At 40.2% G+C, this 12835-nt stretch overlaps 1 protein-coding gene across 1 annotated transcript; it reads right to left on the bottom strand.

Annotated features, from left to right (window-relative positions):
• Positions 1-3074: 3074 nt before the first annotated feature.
• Positions 3075-11710, bottom strand: mogat2 (monoacylglycerol O-acyltransferase 2). The gene is made up of 6 exons (XM_054626462.1): positions 11617-11710; positions 9951-10129; positions 4875-5079; positions 4512-4686; positions 4014-4213; positions 3075-3618 (listed from the first exon to the last, which is right to left on the bottom strand). The coding sequence occupies exons 1-6, from the start codon at positions 11708-11710 to the stop codon at positions 3464-3466; spliced, it is 1008 nt and encodes a 335-aa protein (XP_054482437.1). The 3' UTR covers positions 3075-3463.
• Positions 11711-12835: the final 1125 nt, after the last annotated feature.

Genomic DNA, 12835 nt, shown 5'->3' on the forward strand with positions numbered 1-12835 from the left:
CACTTTATCAAATTCAATAATATACTCTACTGGGGAAAAAAAATCTTTGCACTTTGAATCGAATGAAGTTCATCCCAAAAAGTTGAACTGATAGCACATATCTGGTTGGACCGGGCCCAAGAATCATAACTGCTTTTGGCTGAAATCAGCCACACAGTCCTTGACACCAGGCTGCTGTTGAGAAATGTCACTGTCTAACAATTTCTGGGCCATTGGTGGTATTATCATGTCATTTTACATTACAGTTACCTAGCAACCCACCTCTTATGTCCCTAATGCCTTCTCCCTGTTATTTTGGGTTCAAACGGCTATTTTGGCATATTCCAATTTTGTCATGATAAATTCAGGTCTAGTTCTGGTTTAGTTTAGTCCAGGCTGTTTTAAATGATGTGTTTGTGTTGTGCAACACCTCAATAAATCCAACCTGTTTACACTTGTTGTTTTAGTGTTCCATATGCGTACAGCATACTGTGTCTGAAGAGCAGATACCAAATCATCTATAGATATGATTTTATTACCTTGCAAGGTAATAATAATGTTTTTGTTTTTCTTAAGGACTCAATAAGCTGTTGTTTTTTTCAATAGAACTTTTATTTAGTTTAACCTCTCATACAAAAAACAATCAAGCCTCTGTTGTATATACAGTTTATGTATATATTCTAATGACTCAGTGGTAACGGAACTCTGTTTATGTTTTGTTTTTCCTTTCAGAAAAAGACAAGATAAGATATGAGCCTAAAGGACTCTGTGAAAACGTTTGTACCTTGACCATTGTCTTGAAAAATAAGTCAATAATGTTGTTAACCTGACAAACCAGTCACACTCCACCCAAGATGAATCGGAGACCAAACAGTTATCGACTGCAGAGCACCATTGTCCAAAGCAAGCAGACCCCAATGTGACAGATAACTTCCCCCCAAATCACAATGACGCTGCTAACATCACTGACTGTCTCTAAAAACACAAAGCCTGGTTCATCAATTTATATAAATGTTAACATTGCAGCTCTGCAGAACATGAGACGTTAAGATATGATTCCGATTACAGATCTCTTGATACGGACAAAATTTTGGATCAAGTGTGAATACAGTGGGTTTACTCCGCGAAAGCCTTTGCTGTTGGTTGGTTGATTGCTTTACAGGTTGGCCTTCTGTTCCAGTAGTGTCCTGACACACCATATACCTATCAGCCTTTAATAGTGACTGCTTTTTTATTATTATATATATAATATTTCCCCAATAATTTCTCTCTCTTCATCACAGTACTGCAGTAGGTCAATTTCTTTTAGTCAGCATTTTAATCAGCCCAACACACAGGCACACACACACATTACATTACATTACATTACATTACAGTCATTTAGCAGACGCTTTTATCCAAAGCGACTTACAGTCAGTAGTATATTACATATCATTCACCCATTCACACACTGATGACAGGCTACCATCAAGGTGCCACCATCAGACTCTAACTAACATTCATCATCCAGTCCACACCGATGGCAAGCCTTCAGGAGCAACTTGGGGTTAAGTGTCTTGCCCAAGGACACATCGACTGCCGAAGCCGGGTATCGATCCTCTGATTGGAGAACTACCTTGCCCTCCACTACGCCACAGCCACCCCTCACACACCCCCCATGCCCCACACACACACACACACACACACACACACACGTACGCTCAAACCTCGTCCAGACTGTGTGTTGAAAGGATCGGGGCATTGTCCAATCTGTCATTTCATTTGGAAATATCAAAACGCTGCCATCTCATATAAAAAGTGTCTGCCAAAGTTCACAGACAGTCTTATCATCTGGGAACCTGATCCAAAGGCTGGCATTCAACTTTAATGTGGAATTTAGAACTAATAAAACAATAAATGAGACACGTGTTCATGTACATTGAGCATGTTTGATGTGACCAAAACCACCATTAACCCCGGTGTATTTTATGCGCAGCAGACGCATCACTTTAGTCAGGGATTTCAATTAAATCAACAATAAATTATCTTTTATATGACTTTTTCCATGTTCTTCCACGTGATTAAAAAGTCTTGAGATCTTACTATTTCAGTTTTTATAAAGCTGAACACTAGATATTAAAGGAATAATTAAATATTTTGGAAAATGTGCTTATTGCTTTTCTTGCATGGAGTTAAAACAGAAGATCAATACATCTCTCATATCTAGTTGGTTCATTTGGAGCGATTGCGAGAAACCAGCTTGCTTAGCTTAGTGCAAAGGCAGGGAAGAGTATAACTTTGAAGGTGCTTTGGACAGAGCTGGGCTAGCTGTTACCCCCTTCTAGCCTACAGTCCTTGAGCTAAGCTAACCGGCTGCCAAATGTCTCTTCATATTTACCTTACAGCTTTATCTGTAGGTTGCATATGAAGCCAGAGGCAGGAGATGGTTAGCATACCTTAAAAAACTGGGAAACGGCTAGCCTGGTTCTGTCCCAACAATATTCTGCTAACCAGTAGCTCTTAAATTCACAAATAAACTTATATCATGTTCACTTAAACCGTATGAAGACTGAAGTGTTAAAACGACGAGCTGTGGTTTTACAGTGGCTTATGTACCAGATTATTTCTTGGCCTGGTAGCAGTGAATTTTTCAGTATCTGTGCCAGGCTAGCTGCTTTCAGTGCTAAGCTAAGTTAACAGTCTCCTAACTCTAGGTGTATGTGATATGATTGAGCAACCTTTTCATGCATTTTTTTTAGCATTTATGCAATTATTATGATAATTTGACCATTTTATCTTTGATGGAACTGCTAACAACTCATAGACGGGAGAATTGTGACAAGGGACACCTACTGCCTTTATGGAAGGGGTCACAACCTGAAACCACAAAATGGAAATACTCAAGTAAAGTACAAGTACCTCAAAATTACTTAAGCACAGTACTTATAGTAGTATATGTTGGTTACCTTCCAACACTGACATGTGGAACTATTCCTTTAATGTTTCAAGGGCATATTGTCGTAACAAAAGAGAGAAAATTCAGTTGAGTGCTGTATAAAATATTTTTATTTTCCCTGTTTGTAGCAAATACCAAACCCTGAAATCACTGGTGTTTTAATGCAGCGTCTCCATATGATGTAGCAACCAAAAGGCAACCTCTGACTCTGTTTAAGAAAGTCTTAGGACATGCACAAAGGCCCAAACCCCAGACAGATGCCACCACTGGGAGCTGGTGATGAAAGTGTGTGTTGTCAGACCTCCCTCTGAACCTTTTCCCACACTGCCCTAGCAAAAGACAGCAGCAAGGTCTCAGTTATGGATACAGAATCATGTCAATTGTGGTTGCTCTTCCCTCACATGGTTGTTGAATGCTCCCTTATATAAACTGGTACAGCATCGTGTCAACAGTGTATTTCTCTTTTAATTAACAGGCCAGTTGGAGAGCCTGCAGACCAGAGGTTCAGTAATAAATATGCATTCGAATCCGCTCCGTCATCAGTCCCGTTTAGACAAAGTTCAGGTGTGTGTCCTCGTCCACTCCGTAGTTGCCTTTGTGCTCCTCAAACAGATTGCTGAGCTCGTCCATGTACAGCTGGTGGAGGGCATTGAGTTGCTCGGCCGATGGCTTCTCATTCCTCTCCACCCTAATTGGCCTCCCGACTGCAGGTAGGAGATAAGGTGAAGTACAACACACACACACACACACACACACACACACACACACACACACACACACACACACACACACACACACACACACACACACACACACACACACACACAAATAGTCAGTGTACTTTACAGTGTGCAATATAGTCCGTTAGATGCCTTTTATCTAAAATAGAGTGGTCTGACTGGTATCACTGGTGATTACTCAAAAACTCTTAGCAACTCACTGATGCTTCTGCCAAAAGAAACTGCAGGTTGGGAAATACACAGTATTATATAAATATAGCTCAGGTTTTCCCCAGCCAGACAAGTCTAATGAAATGCATCCTTTATTTGATATACTGCATTTGCGGGTTCACCCTGATAGATAAGCACAGCCCACTCACCTACGGTACTGATGGGTCTTCTGTAGGGCATGAGACCAATGGAGTACTGGAAAACGCCACGTGCATGGAAGAGAGGCAGGGAGATACCCATCATTGCTTGTAGCCGCTCCTGTGTCCATCGAAGCCAGGTTCCTCTTTGGTTTCCCACTTGATCAAACAGTTCGTTTTCCCCGAACGAGAAGACCGGCACCAGATGAGCACTGAAAAAACAACAACAAAGATTTGAATGAAAAGGTTGTTTTATTGATTACATAGCATTGCCCCGTGTTTGAAGTGTTTTACTGATCTCTTTCTAAATTGAACTCGTAACACACTGCGTGCTTTTCCAGGAAATTCCACATTCATGTATTCCACATGAATAAGCCTCTGTTGCAAGATGCCACGCTTGAGCTGCACGAAACCTAAAATGAATGGATGGACCTGATCCTTTCACAACCGATAAGACAAATAAGGAAGCAGAAAACCTTCCTTATTTGCCACAGGGCTCTCTGCTCTCACCCGTGCTCCATCGCCATTTTGATGAAGCCTTTCTTCTCAGCCAATAGTACATTGTAGGACCCAGGGTGGGCGTCAAGGGCCTCTTGGGCCCCACCGACTGCTATCACCACAGCGTTACCGCCGCCTCTTTTGCAGAGAGGATAGCTGGCGCTCTCTTTGTCCGAGGGAATCAGACCTGCAGTGTTGCAACAGAAAACAAGTAGTTAAAATTAGTCAAATAATATCTTGAATGCCATCAAATAGAGTATATTTTTGCTAGCATTACTAAGGATAAAATGTTTACCCTATCTGTATACATATAATTGAATAGGTAGTTGTAAGGTCAAACTGATCAGGTATGATTGAAAGGTCTCTGGCCCGTACCTGCACACATGATGTAGTCTCTGAAGAACGGGGCTCTGAACCAAAGGGGCAACATGAGCAGGTAGCTGGTAAGGCCGGGATACAGCTGCCTGAAGCCTGTAGTGTAGGTGCAGAAGTTGGTAAAGGCTCCTGCCACCAGCACGCCATGGGGATGGAAGCCCAAGATGTAGTTGTGCCTGGGATCGAGGTCAGCCGTCTTCACCAACTGGGAAAAGAAAAGAAAAGCATCTAAAGGTGAGGTTTCAGATTGCAACCAACTGAAACTTCTCTCCATACCTAGATATAAACAGTTCATTCTAAGGTAACGAAGACACAATGATAATTATTTTCTGGTGATTAACACGTAAGAGAACTTACTTACTAAAACTATTATATTAGAACCCCACAATATATTCTACACACTGGCCCTTTAAATAATTGATATGTGTGTTTTGATGGGGCAAATTTTGATTGGAGAGTAATTTGTTCTCTTATAGAGGTGAAAAGAATCTGGGGCAGCCCTTTAAATGTATCTAAAACTTAAAATGAACTCTGCAGGTGTTGACCATGGAAAAGCACCAAACCCTGGGCAGGAATCCAATGAGATGTTTTAATGTTTACACACAGAGGATTTTTATGTTTGGCAGGTAAAGGGTTGGACAAGCTTTTAGCCATGTAATCAATTCTTGGAAATTGAGTAATATTTCCCTTTAGAGCGAGAAGTGATGGTTTCTTGATCATCAGCTGTAAAGGACCAGATAAGATACGCCACCTGTGGAGCGTTGTGTACGTGTCTCCACCGGTCCAGAGCGGATATGGAGGAGATAGTGAGAGGCACTAGAGGGTCAAAAGTCACTGTCAAGAGTCAAAGGTCGCCTGTCGTGTGCTGCCATTTGTTTTGAAGCGAGTGTTGTGCTCAGTTGTATGAAAAACAAAACTACTCCCCTCACTCTTTGTATCTGTGTGTGAGATTAATATCTCAAGGCCCCGATGTTGTTATGGCAACATGTGCAGCCATTATCAGGGAAACCATGTTCTCTCATCAGGGACAAAAAGGCAGCTTCAAAGAAGGGAACACTTTCTATGACGCCGTGTCTTTAATGCATTGAAAACCTAATCATAATGTGTTATTATATATATATATATATATATATATATATATATAGTATTATAGTGTATTATAGTTGCCGTAGTTGTAATAGATTATAATATGTTTATAATGCATTATGATGTGATTTCAAGTTGCTCTAAGTGGTCATTATTTGTAAAGTGAAATATCATTAAATCTATACAAAAAAACACACAAAAGTTGTATTATTATTGATTATGTATTACAAATATGGGAATCATGAAACACTTTAATCTTTGCAAATGAAAATATCAGCCAGTCATTATGAAGTATTACGATACTTTCAATTCAATTCAATTCAGTTTATTTTGTAGAGCCCAGAATCACAAATTACAAATTTGCCTCAGAGGGCTTTACAATCTGTACACATGCGACATCCTCTGTCCCGGTACTTCACCTTATCAGTCAAGTGTTATGACTATTGTTATAAAACATTATGAGTATTTGCTACTGCTTAAAACTAAATTATAAAATTATTAATAAAGTTATTATCAGATTATAACACATACATTTATTTAGAATGCATCATAGATGTGGGCATCATAAAAAGTGTTCGTACATTTTGATTTTATTGTCCTTTTTTTCTTGTTGTTTTCTTTCTTTCCCTTCCTAGAATGTAGAATGTAACAGATTGGACTAAACGTGTTTTTACTGTAGAGCCAATGACATTGAACCCTGTCGAGGCTGTTTTGTGTCCACTCTGTTTGTACTGGGGGTACCTACTCCTGGCGACCCCTAGATCGCAGAGTCAATCATTAGTCGCTGATGAGGAGGACCGCAGATGTTTACAAACAAAGGAAATGTGACCAATCACAGAGCTCTCCCACGAGGTTGTCACAGAGACAATCAGCTTTGTCTTTGCTATCCCTCCCAAGGACTTTGAGTTTTAAAAAAAGTAAAGAATCAGTCATTTCCTTCTTATAAATTTGGATCCAGACATAAACTCTGAGCTCCTAAAAATTTTAATTAAAAATTCTGTGACATTTAGGGAAACAGGCTAATTGGCTTTCTTTCAGAGAGATAGATGGGACAATTTATAGCACTCTCACTTGTGTGTTCTGTTAGTTAAGAATTGGGAATGCCTCCTTTCTAAATATGTGTAGCGTCATTCTGTTGGAATACACATCAGCTGGCAAGCTTTCAGTCTGAGCAGGTGATGGTGTCATTAGAAACGGCGGGCAGAGACACACCAATGAAACTAATTAGGCCCTCTGAAGGACACTGCTTCTCTTCACCCGCACATTGACTCCTTGTTTCAGACTTAATGAGGCATACAGTCAGATGATGCTGATGATACATTTTGAACTGGATACGTAAGATCGGGCCAAACCGGGGAGTTTCATGAGTTCTTGATGTTGGAAATGACTTAATAAAAAAAGTAGAAAACAGTATTCTTCTGTCAGATTTAGGGACATAAGCGGCCTCTAACGAGAGACTAACACAATCATCAACTCCATGTAAAAACCATGTAAACAATTAAATTTGCTTGTCATCCACCTCTATCTCTTCTCAAAATGTATTCTTTTAACTAGTGTGACTCTGATTTGCAGGGTTGGACATAATATCATGAACACTCATCTGATCCAATTCAATACAGAATATCAAAACAAAAAGCTTATAATTGTGTCTTCTAATTGAAATTGTGTCAGAAAGGAGTTGATTCTCCTATTTTACAGTTTGCAGTGTTGCATTATTTTGTCAGTTGTACCTACTATTCTTCTTCCTGTCTACCATTTCTATGTCTGTATATCAACTTCTGAATATTTTATTTAATACTTTGTATTGTTTTATTATGAGTAAAGACAGTATGATTATGATTAATTTCACCCAATGTATGGTTCTTGTTATTGTAGTATTATCACTTCTGTGCCGGTCTTCTCCTGACTTTTATTATTATATGCTGCTGTGTTTATGGTGCTCAATGATGTCACTGCCTTATCATGCCTCTGTTATTATCATTATTGTACATTTCTGGGTTTTATTGCCATTTGTTTAATGTATAAAGATAAAGAAGGACAATGACGATAGTAGTAGAAGTGGCATTAATATTTCTATATTTAAAATGAATTATCATCCATATGTTAAAATGGTGCTGACTTTTCTCAGAGTCTTATACTTAATTGTATTTTCAACTTTAAATTATACAGATGGCCAGAATCTGATCAGTTCAGATAGTTCAGCTAAACAGGCTGATACGGATTGCTGCGTTATCTTTTATGGATGCAAAGGGCACATTGTGCAAACAGAGACATGACCCATTTAATGTTCAGAGACACAAATAAGTCTATATTTTCTCTCAAAGCAGGTTGCTATTTAACATTCTGATCTTGTTTTGTTTTTACAAGCAAATCATGAACTCACTTTTGTCTGTTTCCAAGCAATCAATAAAAAAGACAACTGAAGTTGTGTTGTTGTTGCTCTCTGTCTTATCAGCACAGTCCAAAGTATTAATCATGCCTGGGGGCAGAATGTAAACCCATGAAAGAACTGGATGTTGTCAACGGGGTTCTCTTCTCTGTGAAGATGATAGATTATTTTTCATTGTAAAATAAAAAATAAAAAACACGTTGGGCGCTACCGTTGACTTTGATATAAAATACTGAGTTTTTTATGATCAAAAGCTGGTAATGGAATGTACCCCGTATCATATGTTTGCACTACTGGTGTTTGACCACAAGGGGGACACAACAGGCTGCAATACCAATCCTACAAAGTAAGGATGTTTTCAATCCACCTCTGCAGCTTTAATAATCAGTTGTGTGTATCTACCCTGTATCCCTGGGTAATGTTTTCCCAGTAACCAGCCATTTCTTGTAATTTATCAGATTTTCTTTTCTTCATTTTTAAGGATGACTTGGCTGTTTTTCAGTGTGGAAACCGGTTCATGGTTTACACCCATGTATATATGAGACTGACTATCAAGAGATGAATCGATTCCACGCTCTCATGTCTGTCTGTTAAATATGAAGCTGGGGGGGCTGACTTCCAAGAAACGTCTCATCAGCCTGTATCCTGGTCTAATTACATTCCCACACAAATAACTGCACTGTCAATTACATAGAAACGTATTTACTCCTGGAAAACATTTGTTTCTTATCGTAGTCCGCAGAAGTTAATGAAGGGAGGAAGTTATGGTAGACAGCCGGGTCAAACAAACACCGATCTTTGACCCAGGAGACCGCTGTTTATGTCCCAAGTGAAACCAAAAAGAAACGTTGGCGTAATTTGATTTACATCTGAAAATGAAATAAAATAACAAACCAAAACATGATGTTTTCATTGTGTTGCATTTTTGTTTTCGTGTTTTTTAGTTTGCTACGTTAACCAAGTGTTTTTACAACGACCGTATTCCGGGAAGAAATACGTCCCCCTTGAAACGTTATTGAGACCGCGGGTTAGTTGTTTGGGAACGTAATTTTTGCGGAGAGACTCCAGGAAGTTACTGCAGGGCCAAAACACAGTCCAGCTATGTGCGCTTGTAACCCTAACCTTGACCCCCATTAAACCTGTAACAACTGTAAGAAAGCTGGGTTAGCTGTTTACTCCTGCTTCCAGGCTTAATGCTAAGCTAATTGTCTCCATTGGCTCCAGCACCACATTTAACTTACAGATATGGGTATCAATCTACTCATATAACTGTCGCCAAGAAAACTGAATAAAGTATCAAACTTGTCTGTCAAGTGACATGCGACATATGTGTTTGTTTTGGAAATGAAAATCATCAAACTGGACTGCACCAGGGAACACAGTGATCTCATGCATCAGTGGTTTATTTGCTACCAAAGACAGAGATAAGGTCTGCTGCTCACATATATGGAAATCAACGATTAGATAAAGTGAACTGGCAGAAAGATATGTCCTGGTGTCCTGTTCTCTGACCTGCAGAGGTAGAGCCTCTGCAGGTCAGAGAACAAAGCTGTGCATATACAGTATTGATCCACACGCCTCGTACATCACCTGTCTCTCACCTTGATGGGGAAGTAATCCCGCATGTATTTCCACATTTTGAGGCCGGAGAACAAGGACACCCTGCGGCCTCCACGTGCAGGTTTGTCGTAGTCAAAGTACAACCAGATGGAGTACAGCACACTGATCAGCCAGAAGCGGGTGAACAGCAGGTAAAAGAACAGGAGGACGCAGGTTGGTGCTGAGGAGAGAGGACAGCAGGGTCATGACCAGCAGCTCTGAACACACAGTAAATAAATGCATTACAAGTGCACCCTAATCCGCCATGAGAAATGGTAAAACACACTGTACGAAGAGTTACTAGATCATGTGTTCAGCACGGATTTGCCATTCTAGGAATGGCTGACGTCTGCTCTCCATCAATAGCATTCCGAACTGCTGGATGATGACGTCACGAGTGGTTTGGGTGGTTTCTGATAGCAGAGCCCTGCTGATGGTGTGATGTCAGCGCAATTTTATATTTTAACCTTGTTGTTACGGTTTTCAGCGTTAGCTCTGGTTTTTCTCTTGGCGCACACAGTCATCCAACAACACCACTTCTATTCCTTTTAATGATCACTGCATCAGGTGATGGTTTGGATGCAAGTGATGAGTTTTTTTTTATTTGTTCTGTTTTAGTGGAACAAAGTGTGCCTGAATCCCCTCCCTCAGCCTATTCAATTATATTGAAAATTGCAAAATTTGGTTTGATTTCAAGTCCCTGCTGCAGAAGACAGGGTGCTCCCTCTTCCGGATGCCGATGCTTTCTGTATTTTATTATCTTGAATTGAAAGTTTTGGATTATGGGTACAGCCTTAGACAGCTCTTGGCTTGTTTAAGGACTCATTTAAATTGATTTTAAGATGACATTTTGTATATGATTGTATTCAAAATGTTATCCTGTTGTTTTATAATTTTTCATCTTGTGTGGCATAGTTTGTTATCTGTTTTATGTAGTTTGTAACTCATTATCATTGCTGCTTAACTGGCTTTTTGAAAAAAAGGCAATGATGATGATGATGATGATGATGATGATGATGATGATGATGATTCAGGTTAAATAATGGTTAAAAAAAATATAAAGACAAGTTGGTGTGGGATTGATTAATGAAGTATATTTATAGCCACATTAATCAATGAGCTATATAACAAACTGACGACACAGTACACACCTGGAGTCACCTGAACACCACATGCTCGATCACTTTGTCTTGTATGAAAATAAATAATATCCACTATTATATAACTAATAGGATTAAATAACATACATTTTGCAATTTGACAGGGGTATGTCCGACAAAATTGTAAATTTACAACACCTGGTCTTTGAGAGCTAAACAAATACACTAGGTAGTCACATTCATTTGTGCAAGTGTTCTGAAAAACACACAATGTGACCAGAGGTCAGTTGAGAGGGCAATATTTTGGGTGTGGGCGTGGACTGCACTATGCTCAGGTCATGTCAATGTTTAGCTCCCTCTTCCGGATATCCAGCAGTTCATGTCACTAGAGACAATCTTCCTCTACCTTTCACATTCACTCACACTTTACTCAAGACAGCAAGGCAGACATATTCAAACAGCTACTGTAAAGACACAAAAACTGTTCAGGTGTGTACTTCATGAACAGTGCCATCCTGTCAGTTTCAGGATGTTTCTGGCGGACGCCCCTACAAACACGCTCACTCACCCAGGGCGAGGAAGGAGAAGACCCACTGCAGCACCGCCGCCGTCTGCAGTCTCCGGCGCACCGGCACTTTCAAGGGGGCAAAAGCGATCTTCATGTCTTTCATGGGGGAGAAGAGAGAGACAAACCGAGGTGCTGCAGCCGGAGGGGAAGAAGAAGAACGAGTGAAGTGGGTCCAAAGTCTGCCCTTCTCACCTCTCCATCATCCTATTGACAGCCTTATCTCAGACACTGAAAATATGATTTGATTTGTCAATCCCTATCTATATCTGACTTTTGACCGCGCAGGGAAAGAGAATGCTAACACACAGGACGGCATTCAAACACAAACAGCAAAGCAATAACTCACGAGGGGAATGGCCAATTAATGTTGCTTTTACTCATTTTTCAGCCCCCTGCACTGCATGGAAGCCAGTCGCTGGTTAGCATGTGACTGGATGATATACCATTATATGTAATGCTGTAAAGGCAGCCCCATCTGGTTGAGCAATTATGTAACTGCATCTCAGTATGCAGATTGTGATAACGGCAGTTGCAGTTTTGTTAAGCAAGCCCATAAAGCTTGTGCATAACACACTGGGGGCTAAAAGGTTATCCAAGGTGTTGAAGAAGAGGAAAACAAGCTAACGGGAGATAGTGGAGGAACCACTCATGCCTTGAGAAAGTCACCAATCAGCACACACTGACACATCGCTTTGTTTTTATCTGCTAATCTGTTCACCTCATTAGCTTTTGTTGGATTGACATTTGCCAGGGTCAATTTGTTTGACCGCCCCTCCATTAAGTTTTGCCCTTAGAATTGTTGATTTATTCAGGGTTTATCTTCTTTAATTACCTCTAATTAACACTTGATCTCATCAGCCGGTCATTAAACCGACCCGGAACATCATTAACCGACGATCAGCTATATCGGTGAGGTGAGGTGCCTGCGCAGAGCCCAAAGGATGATAAATAAGATAAAACCCAAAACCAGCAAGCCTGTTCCCCCCCTGCTGCTGTCTGGCAAGAGATACAGAAGTATCTGCTGCCGTATCACTAGACTACAGAGCAGCTTCTTCCCTCAGTGAGACTGCTCAACTCATCCTTCGAACTCCATTATTAAAAAATAATTGTTTTGTTTTTCTTGTGAGGCCTTAAGAGACTAAAACTCGCATTTTGTTGCGCAACCCTGTGTTGCAGAATGTCAATGACGGACCTTGTAACCTTCAATACAGTTAGTTAG

The sequence above is a fragment of the Anoplopoma fimbria genome, chromosome 24 (assembly GCF_027596085.1).
Source record: "Anoplopoma fimbria isolate UVic2021 breed Golden Eagle Sablefish chromosome 24, Afim_UVic_2022, whole genome shotgun sequence".
Classification (NCBI taxonomy): domain Eukaryota; kingdom Metazoa; phylum Chordata; class Actinopteri; order Perciformes; family Anoplopomatidae; genus Anoplopoma; species Anoplopoma fimbria.

What these genes read in the sequence shown, in the direction of transcription:
- mogat2 (XM_054626462.1), bottom strand. Translation starts at nt 11,710, where the DNA reads ATGAAGATCGCTTTTGCCCCCTTGAAAGTGCCGGTGCGCCGGAGACTG. An exon ending in AAAATGGCGATGGAGCACGG is followed by an intron (nt 4,214 to 4,511) that starts GTGAGAGCAGAG and finishes TTGTTTTTTCAG; the next exon opens with TGCTCATCTGGTGCCGGTCT. An exon ending in AAGACCCATCAGTACCGTAG is followed by an intron (nt 3,619 to 4,013) that starts GTGAGTGGGCTG and finishes TCCTACCTGCAG; the next exon opens with TCGGGAGGCCAATTAGGGTG.